This window comes from Opisthocomus hoazin, chromosome 23, assembly GCF_030867145.1.
Source record: "Opisthocomus hoazin isolate bOpiHoa1 chromosome 23, bOpiHoa1.hap1, whole genome shotgun sequence".
Taxonomy (NCBI): domain Eukaryota; kingdom Metazoa; phylum Chordata; class Aves; order Opisthocomiformes; family Opisthocomidae; genus Opisthocomus; species Opisthocomus hoazin.
The window spans coordinates 7,379,914-7,398,831 of record NC_134436.1 but is presented as its reverse complement, the minus strand read 5'-3'; the positions used below and the strand labels follow the sequence as shown (position 1 = coordinate 7,398,831).

Genomic DNA, 18,918 nt, shown 5'->3' with positions numbered 1-18,918 from the left:
ATAGTTTTCATTCTTTGCTGATGCGGGGGAAGATTTGCTAACTGTATTCTTAACGAACAGTAAAGCACATATTCAGGAACAATGTCTTAAGCCGCGAGTTCCTGGGCATTCTCTGTGCTGTTCTGGGAGACCTGATAGCATCTGTGTGCAGATACATTATTGATGGGAACACTTTAGCCTGACGCTGGCTGCTGGGGAGAGTGGATGCTGTCCAAATCTCTCCCCCTAATCTTATTGCCATGGCATCACTTGCTCCTGAGGTCAGTCACTGCTATTGGGATTTAGAATGAATGCTGGGGTCTTCAAGTAGGCCACCTTCTGTGCCTTGAGGATACTGTCTCCTTTTGCATTGATGACTGGGATAGAGGATGCCAGGGAGTGGAGTGGCAGAAAGTTCTTCAGAGTGATTTGAAGAGAGCTTTATTTCTGCTGGCTGGAGAGTTTGTTTATCAAAAAAAACAAACCCCAAAACATTGTGAGTATCCTACCAAGAAAACTTGGAAGTCATTTTTCATGTACTATTTTTGAAGAGCAAATTAAATGAAATATCTATTTGTGCACACAAAACTGCACACGCAACCACGAAGATCTCGGCAGAGGGTGGAGGAAAGCAAACCCTCCTCTTGGCTGGTCAAGTCTGAGGTGATACGATATAAGAGGGCCACAATTTGTAAGGGAAATGGTATCAGTTACAGCTGACAAAAGATATAATTGGATATAATAGTGAAATTTTCATTCGTAGTTAATAATTCAAAAATCAGTAGATGTGATAGGCTGTCTGGTGCTGTAGATAATACATCTGGATGTAGCTGATGGTATTAGGTTGGTTGATTGCTTTAGAGTTTTTTCTAATGGTATATGGGCGATAATTTCTTATCATGAAATGTCTAGATAGGTCTATAGCTTAAAACTTTGTAAAGGAATCTGTTAAACTCATCCTACCAAACAATCCAAATTCTACAGTAAAATATCTCTCATTAACTTTCCACTTACTCATTTAGAAAAGTCTTAGCTGATATAGCCACTTCCTTTTGTCAGTTTTTTACTGCACTTTTCAATATATTAACACTGTTAAATGAAGTTTCTAAGAGAGCAAAACCAATATGCAGTGTGACTATATGACTCAGTAATTTGCATCTATATTTTGAGACAAATACAACTGCAAGTAGAGCAGTGCTTATTTTGAAATATAAAGTATATGCTGGTCAACAGTCACCTCAATCCATATGGACATTTCAGGAAAACAGTAAGAGCAACACCCCCCTCCCACTCCCAAACACTCCAGTGGAAACTTCTCTTTAAATGTCATGATAACTTAGGAGGGTTGTTTGTCATCTTCTATTTCTTGAGGTCTGGGTCAAGACTAATGAAAGGAAGTCAGTCAGAACATAACTACGCATCTACTACTTAAATTCAATTTTGTGTTGAGCTAAGGCAGTTCTCTGAGGATCACTGAAGAAGTGCCTCTAAGATTCTATTGAATAAATGGCTGAATCTGGACAGCAGAGACTCACTTCAAAGTTACTTTTTCATTTTTCTCTCCCTCCACCTTATGTTTAATGATTTCAAGCCCTGCTCTACCCAAGCAGGAGAAGGAACGGATGGAAAGCCTCTTCATGGCAACAAAAATAAGAACTTATTATTGGTCCAGCAAGCCTCTTAAATAAACTGAAATTCCTTCTAATTTCTGTTCCAGAAATATAACGAATATAATGATAACAAAAGACACAAGAAACCCAATTTATGGATGTCACTGTTTAGAGCAGGATGGCAATAAACTGAGTGGCAGATGCTCTCTAACCCCCACCCTCCCACCAGAGGAAGGGAAAAAGGAGGAACACGGAGACAGACTTACAAATGGGATATTAAAACAGCTTTACTAATAACACTAATAATATTAAGAATACGAGAAATAAGGCAAAATATACAAAACCTAAACTGGGTTTCCGGGATCTGGGTGCTGCAGGCACTGGCGTCCCACTGGGCAGCACCAGGAAGTCCCGGACTGGGCCCTGTGATAGATGGGAACTGGACTCAGGAATGCACGGATTGCAATCTGGATCAGGATCGCAGGCAGGACAAGGAGCAGGGTCCTCTTCGGAAGCCAGCCTTAAACAAAGAGAGCGAGACCCTCATGATCCCCCAGCTTTAAACTGAGTATGATGTGCTTGGCAAGGAATACCAGCTTGGTCCATATTGGGTCACCTGTTCTGTCCATCCCTCCCTGCAAGTGCGATGCTTTCCGACTCCTCATTTATGGAACCTAAAAGTTCTGTCTGTGACCTTGGCTGCTATGGTAATCATTATAAGCACGGGCCTTTTCTGCCTTCCATTCCTACTGTTAGCTCAGTAGAACTATCAACCTCAGGTGTTATCAGTTCTGGAGCAGACACTGTCTGTAAAACATGCAGCCTGCTTCTGAAAAGTGCAGTTACTTAGAGGAACTGAGCTGTAAGGAAAAATCATGTAAAGAGAGTCAGTTCTGTTTTAACCAAAACCAGGACAATGGAACACTTCAAAAAGTGAAAAGGATGACTCTGGCTCTACACTCTTACCTTAGGCATTTTCATGAAAGGCAATTTGAGAGTTTAAACATAATCTTAAGTAAAATGCTTAAGTAACGTGTCATTAGTATACATTTTGGCCTAGCAGAGATTAATCTTCTGCTTTACAAGCCTGGAGGGGGAGCAAAAGGAAAGCAGAAATACACCGAAGGTAGTCTCAGCTTTCTAGATCAGTTTTCCCTAGTTCAAAATACTGCAAGCTTGGATGCTCTGTATGTGTGGATGGATTGGGCATTGTCATGGAGGTCATGTTCAGTAGCTAGTGTACTGTTCCTACTTGTAGAGTTTAACTGTGGTTTCAGGCTTACGTATTTTAATCAGTTTGCCTGTGTGATACTAGCTTCAATAACCACTTCTACTCTGTAATGCCATTGTAAAAGTCTATAACTAAGCCTGTGAAGAAAAAATGTACAGAAACAAATGCTTACCATAGCAGCCCACATCCTGTAGCCCTAGAATGTAAGAACTAGTAAAGAAGCTTATTTTCTTGAGTTCTCTCTGAAACTTAGCTGTTTTTTAACCACATGTAGATAAGTTCTGATTAGAACACTTCTGAAATCTGCTGCTCCTGTGTTCTTTTCAGAGTGATTAAATACAGAAAATTACGAAACTTTCTACTGTTGCCATATGAAACACAGTTTCATGTTAAGATGAAGCATCTAAACCCAGGAAAGAATTCAGCGAATTCAGTTTTCATATGCGTCTCTACGCCCCCTCTCACCAATTTCTGTAAACTCTGCACTTGAATTCTTAGACTAGTAGACTAACAATTCTCCAGCACAATGAACATGTATATATTGAACATCTGCATCTAAATAGATGCTCTTAAATCCTGTGCAGAGCATTGGTTGTGAATAGATTGTTTTTGTGGATATGCTGGGTTTTTTTTTTTTTCAGCACTGGCCGTTTTCAACACATTTGCATTTTCACAAGAAAAGAGATTAAGTAATGGTAACAGATGAAGCTTCCTGATAGTATTATGGTTCTGTTTATTTTAATGTATTTATCCTAATATCAGAATCTTAATAACCACGTGTGGTTTTCAGTTTAACTGTAGTGTATGGCTGTATTGAAAAAACAGTATTTTCATCCTTTACTTTTTCAGCTATATACAATTTCAAAGGCACAGGAATATCACAGCTACCTCTACAGATTGGTGATGTGGTCCATATCTTGGAGTCCTGTGAAGGTAAGTCAATTGCCTTCAGCCTATAGATTTCTCTGTGGGAATACATCCTTTTGCTTCACAGCAATTGCCTGTGTTACATAAGTAGTTGCCTAATGCTCTTACTTGTATTGGTGGTGGTGTTCTATTTTGAGGAAGAACTTACTCATTTTTGGAGAGTCAAAATCAGAAATGTTACAGTACATGTGTACATGTGGTTTTTTGGGAAGCCATTACCAAATGAGGAAGTCATCAAGGTGAATGTAGAGTTTATGAAGTTCATGCCAGCTTGCAATATACCTGATGGAAGTTACATTATATTTGATTGAAGCTTTAATTGAGTACATTTTTGTTTCTAAACTAAATATTTGTTGCTAGGAGTTATTCAGCATCCTAGTCATCCCATAGTATAAAATTCAAATCTAGTATGTTAAAGTAGTCTGTAGGTCAGCATGCAGAAACATTTCTGAAAACTATCCAACTTATCGTGCTAAACAGCAGAAGTCCAAGTCAAGCCATGCATGATAGATGGTTGATATGCTGATCCAAACTTATATAGTCAGTATGTGGGGATATCTGACGAACTGGCATAAGGTTAAAATAAATACAAGCAGCAGAAGAATAAGCAAACTTAAAATTTTGTGCATTTGTGAAGCTGAATTCATTGTCGATACTGTAGTGATAGTGTACTCCTCCATATTGATTTTATCTGTACCTTCTTAATGTTACTGAATTCTCTCCCAAGTCTGCCAGAGCTACATAATTTTTGATTAGTATAAAGTAACAAGGGTGCAATTATTACCACTAACTCAACAGCTAGGTATTTGCAAATGTCATTGTAGTAGTAATTTGTTTTCAACCTGCAGTGATGGTCTTGACCAGGTAAGAGTTTAAAAAAATAATTAAGTGCTTCAAACTGTGCAAAATATATTGTAAAATTATCTTCTTCAACCTACTTCCATTGTCTGTTAGTTCTAACTTATTAACTGTAGTTATGTGGGACATTAGTTGTCAGGTTGTCAGCCCAGCCTAGCAAGTTGAGAGGTGATCTTATGGGGCCATTTTTTAACTAACAGTCTTTTCTGAATCCTCTGTCCTTAACATGATATGTCATGGCTTGTTTTATGAAATACACTTGTCAATGAAGAAGTGGACTCTTTCATATTGTACAAGTGAGGAAGTTTGTCTTTTATCAGATATCTTAAATATGCTGCCAGCTGCAGCTGAAGAGTAACCAACAGTAACAGGTTTTCTCCTGTGCTCATTTTACGTGCTATTTTAGTTTGTTTTGCATGCACAAAATCTATGCACAGAACATACACGTGCAGTCACAGCAAATGGGATGAAATAGATTTTACACATGTGGTTGTAAATTGGAGGCTGTGTGCAAGTAATTAAGTTTTAGAAACAAGTTGGAAGTTTTTTCTTGAGAAGATACTGGAAAAAAATTCCAGTGCTGAAAAACCTGAAAAAAATCAGTCCTGAGTCTGTCTTTGAGATCAGTGATTCTCCTGTGACTTTTAACATTGCCTTTCTCATGGTACTGTTTGAGGTTTGGGAATTTTTTTTTTTATGCTTTAGTTGCATGGTTGGAATACCTGTGCTGTGTTAGAAATGGTAAGAGAGAAAAGGTGGTAGGGAAGAGATAATATCTGTTCATGAAATTATAGTCAGAAAATGTACACTTTCAGTCATAAAGTGCTTTGTTTGGGGTGAAATAGAAGTAGTATTCAACAGAGTTGAATACCGTTGCTGTTCAGGTAATGTTTCATGACATAATATGTGCACAATGGACATGGCTTCCGCTGTAGTTTAGTAAGGTTGAACTCTTCATTTTATGTTCTTTGTAGAAGTTTATTGTGACTTAACTGAGGCATAGATGGAACAAAGTCTGAATCAGTATTTAATTGCCACTACTGCAATACTGCACTCTCTTCTTTCAGAAGGGGTTTCTAGTTATGAATGGAGCAGGAGCCCCATAATCGCCCTCATGTTCTTGAGGTTCTGACTTGAACTTCACACTAGGAAGCTGCTTATTTGAGCTGGGTCCAAAAGCTGTAATTTCTCATGGCAGAAAGACAGCTTAGCCTTCTTACATTCAAGGAAGTTGGATATATAACAAACTTACTGTATTGGATTAATATTACGCTTAGAACACAATAGGAAGAGCTTCATGGGCTGTCCAGTATAATGAGTGATCTTGGCTGAGGTATATAGAGGTGTGTGTGTGAGTTTATATATTACATTATAAAACTGCTTATCCTACCTCTTATGTGAGTGTGGGGGTGATAAATTCTGCGTAAGATTAACTGTACTTACTACACAAGATTTGAAAGCAGAACACGTAGTCATACTTGCTAATGGACAAGTCATGCTAAATGTGCTTGTGGATACTCACTTTACTTTTATCTATGTATTTTTTAAGTAACTACTAATTTTTAAACATTCTATGCTAGATAGTTCTTATATGAAACAAAAGTTTATTGTATGTTTTTTTATGCATATATTCTGTCATACTAAGTGTGCTCTTTCTTCCTTTTAGATTGGTACAAGGGTTATTTGGTAAGACATAAAGGATCAGAGGTAAGGTCGCGCTATTCATTCCTATGAGACTATTTTTAAGAAATCAACCTATGAAGTGGGTTTTTCAGTATCTCTTATCAGATAGTCCTGTTCTGACCTCTGAAGTCCGCTATCTCCATTCTCTTTCCTTTCAAGATGAGTACAATGATCAGTATTTGTCCTGGACAATGCAGATAAACATTAGAAGTGAGGACTGGGAGAAGCAGATCAATGAAGAAAAAATTACTGTGCCTTCAGGTTAACAGACTAATAAAGACATCATTTGAAATAACTTTTGGAGTTAATTTGCTGCTAAATGTGTCTGCTTCTGCATTTTTTAAAGGATATTTTAGGCTACGTTCAACGTAAACTGCTCCCATCAGGCTTAAATTCTTAAATATATCTCTTATGCACAAAAATCATATTAATAAAAGTCAGTATTCTTATACCTAAGGATCGAAAGCCACAAATAAATAGTTTTTACCCTGAGTATGATGACTCTTGAGTTAAGTAACCAGAAGATTATAGTTTCAAATGCACTTTTCTAGAATAAAAGCACTTTTCTGGAACTTGTTCTTAGTATCAGATATTTTTTTTTTTTAGGGAGCAGCAATGCAAAGTCATTTGAGGTTAGAGACTCATGCTTATATTACAGTAAAATATTTGGTGGAAGTTGCTTCTCTGTAGCCTGGAAAAAGGATGTACAAAACCTTCACAGCCACTTAAAAAAGGATATCTGGGGAGCAGAGGGACAGTTGTTGGCAGAGAATATGCCATTAGAAAAAATCAGAACAGTCTTAAGCTGTCCATTTCTCCTTTTTCTTGTTTTGTATTCAGTGGCTTGTAGGTATTAGTAATAACGTGCATTAACCGAGAGCAACTAATTTGTGTCTATTTTCAAACTGCACATCCTAAAAGACAGAGGAATGAATAATTGTTTGTGCTAATTATGCATAATCATTTTCTCCAGACTTCTACATGTTGTTTGTCATGTTCAATGAGCTCCAATACAACTGCATAGCACACCTTATTTGCTTGCTTCCATTTCTAGCTGGTCTCAGATGAGGTAGAAGCCAGGCTAGTGATAAGGTAGTTCACGATAAGTTCTTGATACAGCATAGTATTTCAGTGGAAGCGACCCAAAGTAGTTACTATCAGCTGGCTCATCTGCAATAATTGAGGGTGGATATGAAAGAACAGCTAACTATCCTCCCATCTCATCCAATGCTATAACTGTTTTAAATACTGCTTTGACATTTTTTTGGCTCAAAATTCTATTGCTGTTTATGTTCAATAAAATTTTTATTTCAAGAAATTTATTAAAATTTAGTCTAAAACTGAAAAGGGAAAATATTTACTGGAACTGACTACTTCCTTTTAACTAACTCTTAATATTGCTGAAGGGTTTCATCAAGGTCAACATGCATAACATGTTTTAAGTAGTATTATTAATTTCATATACCAAGATGTCACTAAGTTTACTATTAATGGGACCTTCTTTTTTACTTTGCTTTGTTATGGATGCTTTTGAACTTAAATCTTCATGAAAAACTGTGGAAGTGATGAGGCATGACTGTCTTCAGATTAAGATCCGGTGCTAAAAGAAAACAACTATAAAAGCGAAAATCTAATTGAGAGAGAGACTTTGCAAAGTACCTTATATGGATGTCAGTTATTCAATAGAGAAGAATCCAGGGAGAACCTAGCTTTAATTAACAAGACTAGATTTGCTAGTTAATGTGAGGATTGCCATGGACAGATTGATGGTCAAACATCCCTTTAGGATGACTTGAAACATTTCAGCTGTTGTAGAGCAAGGACTATCACATTAGATCACTTTGTCTGGTGACCATTATTTTTCTGCACAGGTCAATTAAAGATAAATGTTGAGAATGTCATGAAACTTGGTGCCTCCTTTGCTACATCTTACTGGGCATTTTCCTGGGGAGTACAAAATGATCATGATTTCAATTCCAGTGGTGCCACATGTACCTAGGAGGGCTGAGAGTTTATGGCTTTACTAAGTGTCTCCCTTCTTTATGCACTGCAAATGAAATATTGTTCTTTATTATTCAAGCAATTTTGGTCTTATGCACAGTATTCTTGGCTCATGCTTCAAAGCAAACTTTGAGTTTACTGTCCTTTATGTCAGTGGCTATTTTGCTATTGATCCCAAGTGATTTCCTCTGTCTATCAATATTTCTTTCACTAGATGCAATGATTCTATATCAGTATCTCTCCTTTCGTTTGATAATCAATCCAATCTCTAAATTAGGCTGCATTTTTTTCCTAGAACAAAAAATGTGTGGGCTGATGCACAGAGAAAATGCTTCTTTACTGTATTTACACTGTATGTGCTGTTTTGTGAGGGAGTAGATGGGGGGACAGGGGAGTGGAAGATGGTGTTTCTTATGAAGAAATGTAATTATACGCATTCTATGTCTGCAGAAAAGGATATGACAAAACTTCCATTATTTTTCTGTCAAACAGAAATGCATCTAGCTGGACAGAAAACTAGATAGGCAGCATTTAGTTTGGAGATGACAGTTTATGTTCATAGTCATAGTTTTATGAAGAAAATTTAGAAGTGGGTTTTGGAAAACTCTCGCTTGTTATTTAAATTTGTTACTCTTGGAGAATAAGAGTGGATTTTTTTTTTTTTTCTCCTTCAATAGGGAATATTTCCTAAATCTTTCATCTATGTTAAGGAAGTTACTGTTGAAAAGAAAAGGTATTGAATTTCACTGTTTTATTACATTATGGATCTTGTTTGCTAAAGAATGACTTTTTAAGGCATTTACATGTCTTAAACACAGTAACTGCAATATAAACCCATGACACTTAGATACTCTTTTTCATTTTCATGCTGTTAAATTTTCTTCTCTTTCATAGACATACGGAAAATACAATACCTGCTGAAATTCCTTTAGTTCAAGAAGTTACCACTATTCTCTGGGAATGGGGAGGCATCTGGAAACAGCTCTATGTGGTATGACTTCTTTGCATGCTGTGTGTAGCCTGTTAATTAGTCCTCTTTATACATATTGAGGCCTTGTTCAAATTAGTGTCTCTTCTTAGATGCAGTGCAGGAACTGGGAGGATTTAAGAAATTACTTCTTCCTTACTACTTAGATGATTACCATTTTCTTCAATGGCTTTAAATTAAATGGCTGACTTACTGCTGATGAGTAGTGTAACTTCATTCCTTTAGTTTTGACCTTGAGTATTCTGTACATGATAAATTTTTCATAATTGTTCTTTGTAGATTTGACAAGTTTCAAGATAGGAGTATCAAATGTAACTAAGATCCATTTGAAAAAGATTTGCCATGTTCTTGGGTTGCTAGAACAAAAGTTGTTCAAGAGTTAGTGGGAGCATGTAGCTATTAACAACTGGCAATTTCAAGAAGTCAGTCTTTTTACTTACAATATATTAATTTCACATTTCTCAAAGAAAAACCTTTTTTTTCCATCTTGAAGAAAAACATTTTTTTTCTGAGAGCACTTTTAGCAATAAATGAAAGTGCAATGAATTTGGAGGTATTGGTAAAAATGGCCACTGCATCAGCATCTCTGTTCCCTCTGAGTAAGCAGCCTGCAGTCACGGTGGTCTTTTGCATATGCTTGTAATGTCCACAGTGTAGTATAGAACTGTAGAAGTGATTCACAATTTTTTTAAATTATCTTTTTATTTTAATTAAACCTGAAATATTTTTGCAGGCCTCAATGATCCTTTATACAGAGACAAAACCTTTCTTATAATATTATACCTGTCCTTGGATGACAAGACCCTGAGAGATAAAATTTGAATTTGAAGTATAGAAGGCTAATTTTTACATTTGCATAATCACAGATATTTTGCATGTTCTAACCCTACATTAATCCCTACTGGTTCTAGTGAGTTGTTCATGGATTTATTTGTTGTCAGACATAGGTTAAAGTGTTGACTGGAAAAATATGATAAGATGGTGAACTTTCTAGTGCACGAGTAGTTTCTTCTAACAGATAACCCATTTTTAAACTTGCACTAGCTGATCCAGGATCCCAGCCATTGGATTTTGCTGCTTCTCTGTTGGAGCAAAGAAATCTTAAATAATATGTAGTTTTTCTTCATTAATATTTTTTCTGAAACATGTCACTTCTTAGTCTTCCTCTTGTTCAAGTCAACAATTTAAACTTTTATTGTTTCAGTGAGTGACACTGGAACTGCTCAAGTGACTTCTATGCATTCTCTGACTTTTCTCTTAAATGTATTAATGCCACAATCAAATGTTGCTGTTCCCAGCATGCTCTTATTGGCATCTTATACAGAAGTAAACTGCTTCTATAAAGTTTTTCCGTGATGCGACTTAGTTAATGAAATTTACAACAGCACAAATAAATAAAACAAAAATAATGTTATTCCCTATCCCCATACAAACTGCTTGAATTTCACGTCATTTCTTTACAGTCATATGGGAGATTCTGTCCTTAATTTGTGGGATGAGAGGGGGAAGGAAGCCAGACTCAGTATTTTGCCTAATTCTTGCTCCTGCAATCATTTAGCATTAAATATGACACACTCTTTAATTCTCAAGGCCAACATTTCACTTCAGTTTGAAGCTTGAAACCTATTGTGCTCTTTTATACCTTAGACAAATAAGAAAGAGCGGTTCCAGCAGGTGCAGTCTATGATGTGCGACTTAATGGAGTGGCGGTCACAGCTTCTGTCCGGGACTTTGCCAAAAGATGAGCTCAAAGAACTCAAACAGAAAGTCACTTCCAAAATTGACTATGGCAACAAGTAAGTGGCCTCCGTTGCTTCTGGAAGTCATAATTTATTTTAAAGCACCCAGCTAGAACAGAGGTGATGATGAAGTTTTGCTGTTTGCAGTTTTGTAAATCTTAATGTGAGATGTAGACATATTGAATCTTCCTTTTCAAAGTTCTCCCTATTATTCCTATGATAATACTAGGTACCATATTGAGTCGTCTTATAGGAAATCGCTTTTTCAAATCATTAATTTATTGGTGAATAATAGATATATGAGCTTGTCAATTGTAAAGATTTGAGGTTGGATAACTGACCTTCATATACATACAACATCAGTGTACTTGGGATCCAAAACTTGTCCATCCTACATGCACACACATTCACACGCACCCTTCCCCCTGATTTACTAGGGAATTTCCAGACAGAACTCTGATTCTGGTAATAGAAGTGAAACTACCAGGGACAGAATAGTTATTTGACAAAATGCCTTGTCTGCTTCTCGCTAATGGAAAGCCACTGCAACACAAAAGATTTTTGGCAAAAATGGGGTTACGTGGGGTCAAGTGGTGTTCCAACATCTGATAAAGGGAGAGAGAGCTTGGTAAACAAATCTTCCTGGTATAGGTATTATAGGCATTGGAATCTGCTCGTAAACTGTATTTAGCTATTGCAAGTGACTGTGGTTATTGTGGGCTGAAGGCCTATATGCAGCTGAAAGTATTCAGTTATCTGTGGCTAGACATAAAAATGATGATGAGACGTTATGAAACTCATGTTCACTGTGATCTGGATGCACAGATTTCTGATAAATTAGATTTTTACAGAACATGCTATGGGAATACACGTATCCTGCTACACTACATGGAGCTGAATGGTCACTCCAAGACAGTTTTACTTAGAAACATTCCAATCAAAGAAGCCTAGCTCTGATAAAGACAACACTAACATTTATTTTCTTTTAGCTTTTGTTTTCACACTCTTTCCAAATTATGAGATAGTATGCTTCTTTCTTTAGAAGAGCAGGGGTGGAGGGGATGCTTAGAACATTTCTGTATTGTACAGAGGAAAAGTGCAAGCTGGATAGTATTTGTAAGTGCCTAAAAGTGTGGGGTTGATTTCTGGTATGTGAAGCAAACTTGCCAAACTGTGGAGAAGGAATAAAGCGCAATGACAATGGAGGCTGAGTGGGTCGTTGTGGGAGAAGAGATTGAACACCAAGTTACGAGAGGTTGTCGATAATCATGTAAGGTGATGAGGGTGGCTTGCAGTCTAATACAGACTGCTTCAAACAACATTAGCAGTGACATAAGGGCAGCCAGTACATTTTGGAAATTTTGAAGGGTACCGACCGGCATGAAGTAGACCAATTAAGGGATGGAGGAGTGAGATCCTGGATAAGCAAGAAAGGATATCTCTTGGCTGAGGTGACACAATGACACTGTGGGCAAGAGTATGTGGGATGAATGGAGGTAACACCTAAGTTCTGAACGTTGAGGGGAAAAAAAAAGAGCAGAAAGATAAAAGGCATGATTTGTATGAAAGAAAAGAAGAGAGCGTGGTAGTTAAGTAACAGGACTGGGAGAGTAAGAGAGCAACATAAAAGCAGAAGGTAACAGGAAAAACCTACGCATCTTGACTATAAAGGTTATTCGCTAAAAAGTAAAAAAGACAAAGAGTGCTTGAAGTCATTGAACATGGTGAATCTAATTTATGTGATAGATATTTAAACACTTCGGTAACATTACTATAAATTCCTAAAATGGATAAATACTGTACAACAGCTTGAAAAGAAAATCGTGGGGTTTAGTTAACTTTTTCTTCAGTGTAATACTGTTGCATTTATTTAAACTCACTTTATTGCTTTAAAAGTTGAAGTAGCTCCTTGTGCATTACACTTCTAAAATCTATTTTTGTAGAAGGAAATAATCTTGCTGCTATGCTCTTTGTATTTTTACAGGATACTTGAGCTAGATCTAATAGTTAGAGATGAAGATGGAAATATCTTGGATCCAGATAAAACCAGTGTCATCAGCCTATTTCATGCACATGAAGAAGCGACTAACAAAATCACTGAGCGAATTAAGGAGGAAATGGTAGGAATGAGTGGCCAAACTTAATGCTTCCTTTGCTGAAATCAAAATGAAAAACCAGTACAAGCATTGAAGGATGTAACCTACAATAAAAGTTGGTGGAAACTTTTGCCTTTGCCTTAACTAAGAGTAGATTCACATTCATGTGTTATAAATACGGCTTAGCATCAAACTGAGTTAGTTGCGTTTGTGCACTGGATTCAGGCTGTGGGCTAGGCTGAAAGCCTACGTCTAAAGCTTGTTCTAAATCCATTCTTGGTTTCCTAAATGGAAATACATCTCCTCATGCCATCTGTGGGCTACTCAATCGGCTGATTTATGTAGCGAATAGTTACAAACTTGGAGTTCAGGCTGCAAGCTATGACTAACCAAAGCTCTTTTTTTAGGTGGTCTTGTGACAGCGCTAGTTGTTTGCTATACGTTGCTGGTTCTTGTTAGTTAGTCTGATGGAGCTGAAGAATTTAAGCTTACTAAAGATGAACTCAGGTGAACTCAGCATAATCCTGTGGACACCAGAAGTTAGCATGTGTAAGCAAAGCTGATGAGTGCATAAATGTCATCTTTTTAAAAGCAAAGCAGGAGACTACACTTCCTTTTCCTTTTTCTGTATTAAATCTGTTAAGTGACTTGTAAGATACTTGTATTTTCTTCTTCATTCGTGAGAAAGTAAACAGTGATAAAACAAGTAAAACATTTGACAAAAAACAGTTGGGCTGTCCTGACACTTCAATATTGCCCATGATAAATCACTGGAAAACACTTTATGAAATGTTCTCATCAGTGTCACTAAATTATCTTGCTTCCCATACATCAAAATGTAATTAACTGACAATATAAGGAAAATTAAACTTGGTAGTCTGCAACAGACTGTGTTGACTTGTTTCAAAAATACAGCCAAACAAAGGATAAGAAGAGTTTTAGGACACAAAATTTAAAGTAGCTGTTTCTACGTGGTTAAAATGGGATGTCGGTAGAATTTAGGACCCTATTTTTGAGTCGGTGAACCTGCTCAGCAGTCGGTGTCCTGATCTCAGCATATGTTGTTTGCCTCCTCTTCAAAGAGGTGTATTTTGTTTTGCTGGTGTTCCTAGCACACTGAAACTCCACTATGATGTGGATAGTAGGCCACCTGCTATATCCTGCTGTGTTCAAAAATCATCCCTTTCACACCTGTAGGCTTGCCTCTGTAGTGACAGATTGATACTTTCTCTTCTCTTTAAGAGAAATTGGTGATAAAGTTTCACCCTTTATATAATTGCCAGTGGCTGAAGAACCAGCCTAACTGGACTATTTCAAGTTGGAATGGACCCCTAAGGATCATCCAGTCCAACTCCCTGCTCTCTTCTCCTAAAGGGGTTTAAGTTCTTACAGCACAGCAAAAACATTGTCAAATCTTTTAGGCACAGCCTTTTACCAAAATTTTGGTCAAGGACTTCAGAATAGACCCATTGAAAGCAACCTGGTTTTCTTGGGAGGTAAGGGTTTGAATACATTCATACCCAGGAGGGAAACTTAACCTGGCTTTTTTCTCCTGAATGAAAGTAAATAGAAGATTTTCAAGAAAGGACGATTTCTGGAGGTGAAAGGGAGAAGGGAAAAGAAACAGCTTAACTATTGCATTCCTCTGAAATATTCATAAACTAATCCCTGTTCCATTTCTAAAAGCAGACACCTCATGGAAAGGATAATGTGCTTACAATCCCATTGAAAGGAAGTTCTTACTCATAATACTGAGAAAGTCCCTTAAGTACTGCAGAAGATTGATTTAAGACATCTCTGTCACCAACTTTTTCATTATTTGCACATGGAGGTAACTCCCTAGTCTGGGTGTGGTGTTTTGAAGAACCCAGTCTGAGCTTTTTATCCACTTGCATACAGTGAAGGCTCTGGGGAGGAAGGTGGGATCTTCCATACCTATGTCTCTTCTGCGCCTTCTGACTAACCTGCTATGTATTTAGTTCATAGTAGAAAAGGATGTTGATACACTGGTGAAGCATTGCAGAGGGTCAGAAACTTATTTGCCCATCATGTTTGCATTATTAAGCAATGTGTTTCAGAGGAATATATGGGGCAATGCTTATTTGCTGGAAACATGTATTTTTATAGAAATTTTCTGTGATTTTTCAAGATTAACTCTTATATATGATAAATTGAAACTGCTTGTAGTACCCCAGCATTTTATTTCATGGATCTAACTAATGATTTTCCTCCTTCTGAGCAGTCAAAGGATCAACCAGATTATGCATCGTACTCCCGAATGTCTTCATCCCCCACCCACAGCCTATATGTTTTTGTGCGGAATTTTGTTTGCCGAATTGGAGAGGATGCAGAACTCTTTATGTCACTATACGATCCACAGAAATCAACAATTATAAGGTAAGCTTTCTTTTTTTACTGCAAAAGAATGGCAAAGGAGCTAGCCAAAATGAAGTAAAATAGTTGCCAACATGCTAGTAAGGCAGAGAATATATAAATAAAACGAATAAAACCAAAAGGAAAGGGAAATGTAGACAGATCTAGTTGTTGGCAGCTACTAAAGAATTCTAGGGCAAGGCATCCCAAATATTTTGATACATAATTCCTGGACTGAACATGTCAGAACTTTGGAGAAGCCTGAGAACACTTCAACATTAAGGGATTATTCTTGATGAGGAATGTTGTGGTGTCTGGAGTAAAATGCTGAAGTGAGGGGAAGGGGACCAAATGGGAGTAACTTACAAAGTCAATAATAGAAGATTCTGTTGAGTATTCTTGTCAGACAGACTATGATGATATTAATGTTTCCTCAAAAAAAGGTGCATTCTGTCTTACGTTCAAGTTATTCTTCAAAACTTACTGATGGTATTTTGTACAGCATTCTCCTTGTCTTTTTAGTCTGGTATTGGATTTAAACAATCACCACAGACTATGTTCTGTTATGCAACCTTTGTTACGTACTGTGGTTTTTAATGTATTGTGAAAGGAAGAATTTTTAAATCACATGACAGTAAGATATTTATCTTCAAAACAGTGAGAACTACTTGGTGAGATGGGGGAGTAGAGGCTTTCCAAAGGAAATTGATATGCTCAACAACCTTAAAGTAGTGTTCACCGTAAGTGTTTTCCAGTTTACCTTATTTTGTATTTGCAAATCAGATTGTCTCTTCTCTGTGGTCACTATCAGAATTCCTGAAAACTGAGCAAGATGAAGAGGGAAGTAGAAGTAATGTTAGAAAAAGAGCAAGATGACCAGTCATTGACTGCTTTAAGGCAGTAACAATGCTTCAATGTCCTGTCTTCAAATCAATTTGCTCCCTCGTAAATTTAGTGGACACTTTTTTTTTTCCTGGTGTAGCTCTTGATTGCTGCTATTTTCGCTATTTATCTTACCTTATATTTTCTTCAAACTTTAAACTGTCAGGTGTTTTATCCTTTCTGTGGGCTCTGTTTGTTGTTTTTTTTTTTTTCCCATTGATTACTGAGGCTCAATTTATTGCTAGAGGTCCTGTTTAAATTTCACAGCTTTGTTCTTCCCCAAGTAATATTTCAATTTTTTTTGTTTGTATCTTAGGATCTTGGAAATAAAGACCTTAGCAGAGACAAAATTTATTTAGTTTGTCAAATAGTCCGAGTTGGAAGGATGGATCTCAAAGACAGTAACTCCAAGAAATACACGCAAGGACTAAGGAGGCCTTTTGGAGTGGCAGGTAACTCATGTCTCCTGTGAGATATCTGAAGCAGGACCGAAGTGATACTTGCCAACCTTGGACCACACAATCTCTACCAAGACACGTCAGAATATGAAATAGCTATATTAACTATCTTCCATATTTAATTTCTTAAGTCCATAAAGACTACACCTACATTAGCCTTCTAGTTCAGGTGAGAAACAGGCTTTAGAATTTAATTTCCTAATAATTCATACTTAATGCCATGCAGTGCAAACCAAAGCACAGTACCCAAGTATAACAACAGAATTCCTTGCAGATAAAGTAAACCCAACTATCATGTCCCAAGAGCACCACCAATGCACTCACACCTGTATTCACAGGATTAGATCAAAACTAGTGTGAAGTAATTCTCCCTTTACACAATGTTATGTTTGTCGTGTGGACTTTGCACTAAATGGTCTGCCCCACAAATCTACCCCTACTGGGCTACGCTGCTTGCTAGTGAAAAACCTCTATTTGCCTTGAGGCACAAGAAAATTAATGTGCATTATTCATAGATAAGGAGATATTTTGCAATGCTATTATGTTTAGATGATTTTTCTTTTACTCTTCTAGTTATGGATATTACGGATATCATAAAAGGAAAAGCTGAAAGTGATGAAGAAAAGCAGCATTTCATTCCCTTCCACCCGTAAGGCAGTCATAGATATATTTTTTTTTTATATGCACGAAAATGCTTCTATATCTCTTTGGCTGTGACAATCTGTGAAATGTTTGAAGAAAAAATAATTTTTCCTTGCAATAGTTTTATGTTGTAATAGTGCTGATTATCTAAGTATCACTTTAAAAGGCATTTCAGGCTTGCCAGGGCTTACATAGCATGTTAAATGAATGTATATTTCTATGAATGTGCTTCCTCAGACAGCTGGTACCATGTCCTATTTAACAAAACCCAAGTTAAGTAGTTGTACATACTCAACAGTAAGCTTTACAAGTGTGGGTAACTAATAATTTATATGCTTGATTCTGTTTTGAATTTGAGAAAAATCTGAGCAAAAATTTGGTTTCCGCTAAAAAGTGGTTGAATTGTCATATGTTAATGATCTTCAAAAGAAATGCCAGACCAGCTGCCTAAAAATGTGATACTCGCAGATCAAATGCATTTGAATACTAGTATTCACGGGAAACATGTTTGTGCATTCTACATAGCACTGCTGCTATGTACTATGAAGAATAAACTTCATTCTGAAACACTCAACTATGACACACTGGTTTATTATTTCACTTGTTTACAATTTGATCCAACATCTTTGTTATGTGAGAATTCGTTGCTAATTTCAAAGGTAGCTGAAAAAAATATCAAAGTTCATTCGTCAGGCTGTTCTTCGGGGAAAGTGGACTGGACTGGCATGCTGGTGAATGCATTCACGCTGTGCGTTCCTACAAAATAGCTTTCATATTGACAGTCTGTCACAAAATGCTGTTCCGAAAGTTGTTCATTTAATCTTTTTCACTTCAGTGTACACATAAGCTTAATGTAAGTCTGCAACTTGGAGTGAGAGATAATGAAATGACAGAACATACCATAATAAGATCAAGTACTGCAAAGATAACTGAGGCTGTCTGTCATCTGTGTTCTGAATGGTGTTTGATATGTTTAGCACTTAATTCCTAGCAGACATTGGTTTTTCTCCTGCAGGGCAGTGGCAGAGAATGACTTTTTACACAGTCTCCTAAGCAAAGTCACTGCATCAAAAGGAGACAGTGGTGGACAAGGTAAAGTAGTGTTTTGTTTGTTTTTTTTTTTTTTATTAAAGTAACAAGGTGTTTTTGTGGAACTTCATTTTATATTGTTTACATTCTAGAGAAAGGCTTTTGTTAGAGCTGTAAAACCACCATGGAGGTGGGTCGACTTTGAAGCTGGAAGTGAAGAATCATGAGTTTGTTGCAGAAGGATACTATTTAAATTAGTAGCCACAGTTTTGGATTATAGAGCTTTTACTTTCAGTTAAAGCAAGAGGGGGAAGTCAGTTATCACTATTTTGGTGGGTAGAGGAGGCAATAATCTGAAAAGATATTCCGCCCCCACCCCCTTCCCATACCATAAATGTAATCTTTATGTAATCCTTTTTTGT

At 36.9% G+C, this 18,918-nt stretch overlaps 1 protein-coding gene across 1 annotated transcript in view; it reads left to right on the top strand.

Annotated features, from left to right (window-relative positions):
* The window catches only part of DOCK2 (dedicator of cytokinesis 2), a 203,232-nt gene that overhangs the window by 7,508 nt on the left and 176,806 nt on the right, over window positions 1-18,918 (top strand). The window contains exons 2-12 of the mRNA XM_075442046.1: window positions 3,670-3,753; window positions 6,272-6,312; window positions 8,967-9,022; window positions 9,184-9,280; window positions 10,925-11,073; window positions 13,001-13,136; window positions 15,355-15,509; window positions 16,144-16,225; window positions 16,684-16,819; window positions 17,399-17,474; window positions 18,483-18,559. Of these exons, the coding sequence (XP_075298161.1) occupies window positions 3,670-3,753; window positions 6,272-6,312; window positions 8,967-9,022; window positions 9,184-9,280; window positions 10,925-11,073; window positions 13,001-13,136; window positions 15,355-15,509; window positions 16,144-16,225; window positions 16,684-16,819; window positions 17,399-17,474; window positions 18,483-18,559 (1,089 nt within the window). The remainder of the gene's footprint in view (window positions 1-3,669; window positions 3,754-6,271; window positions 6,313-8,966; window positions 9,023-9,183; window positions 9,281-10,924; window positions 11,074-13,000; window positions 13,137-15,354; window positions 15,510-16,143; window positions 16,226-16,683; window positions 16,820-17,398; window positions 17,475-18,482; window positions 18,560-18,918) is intronic.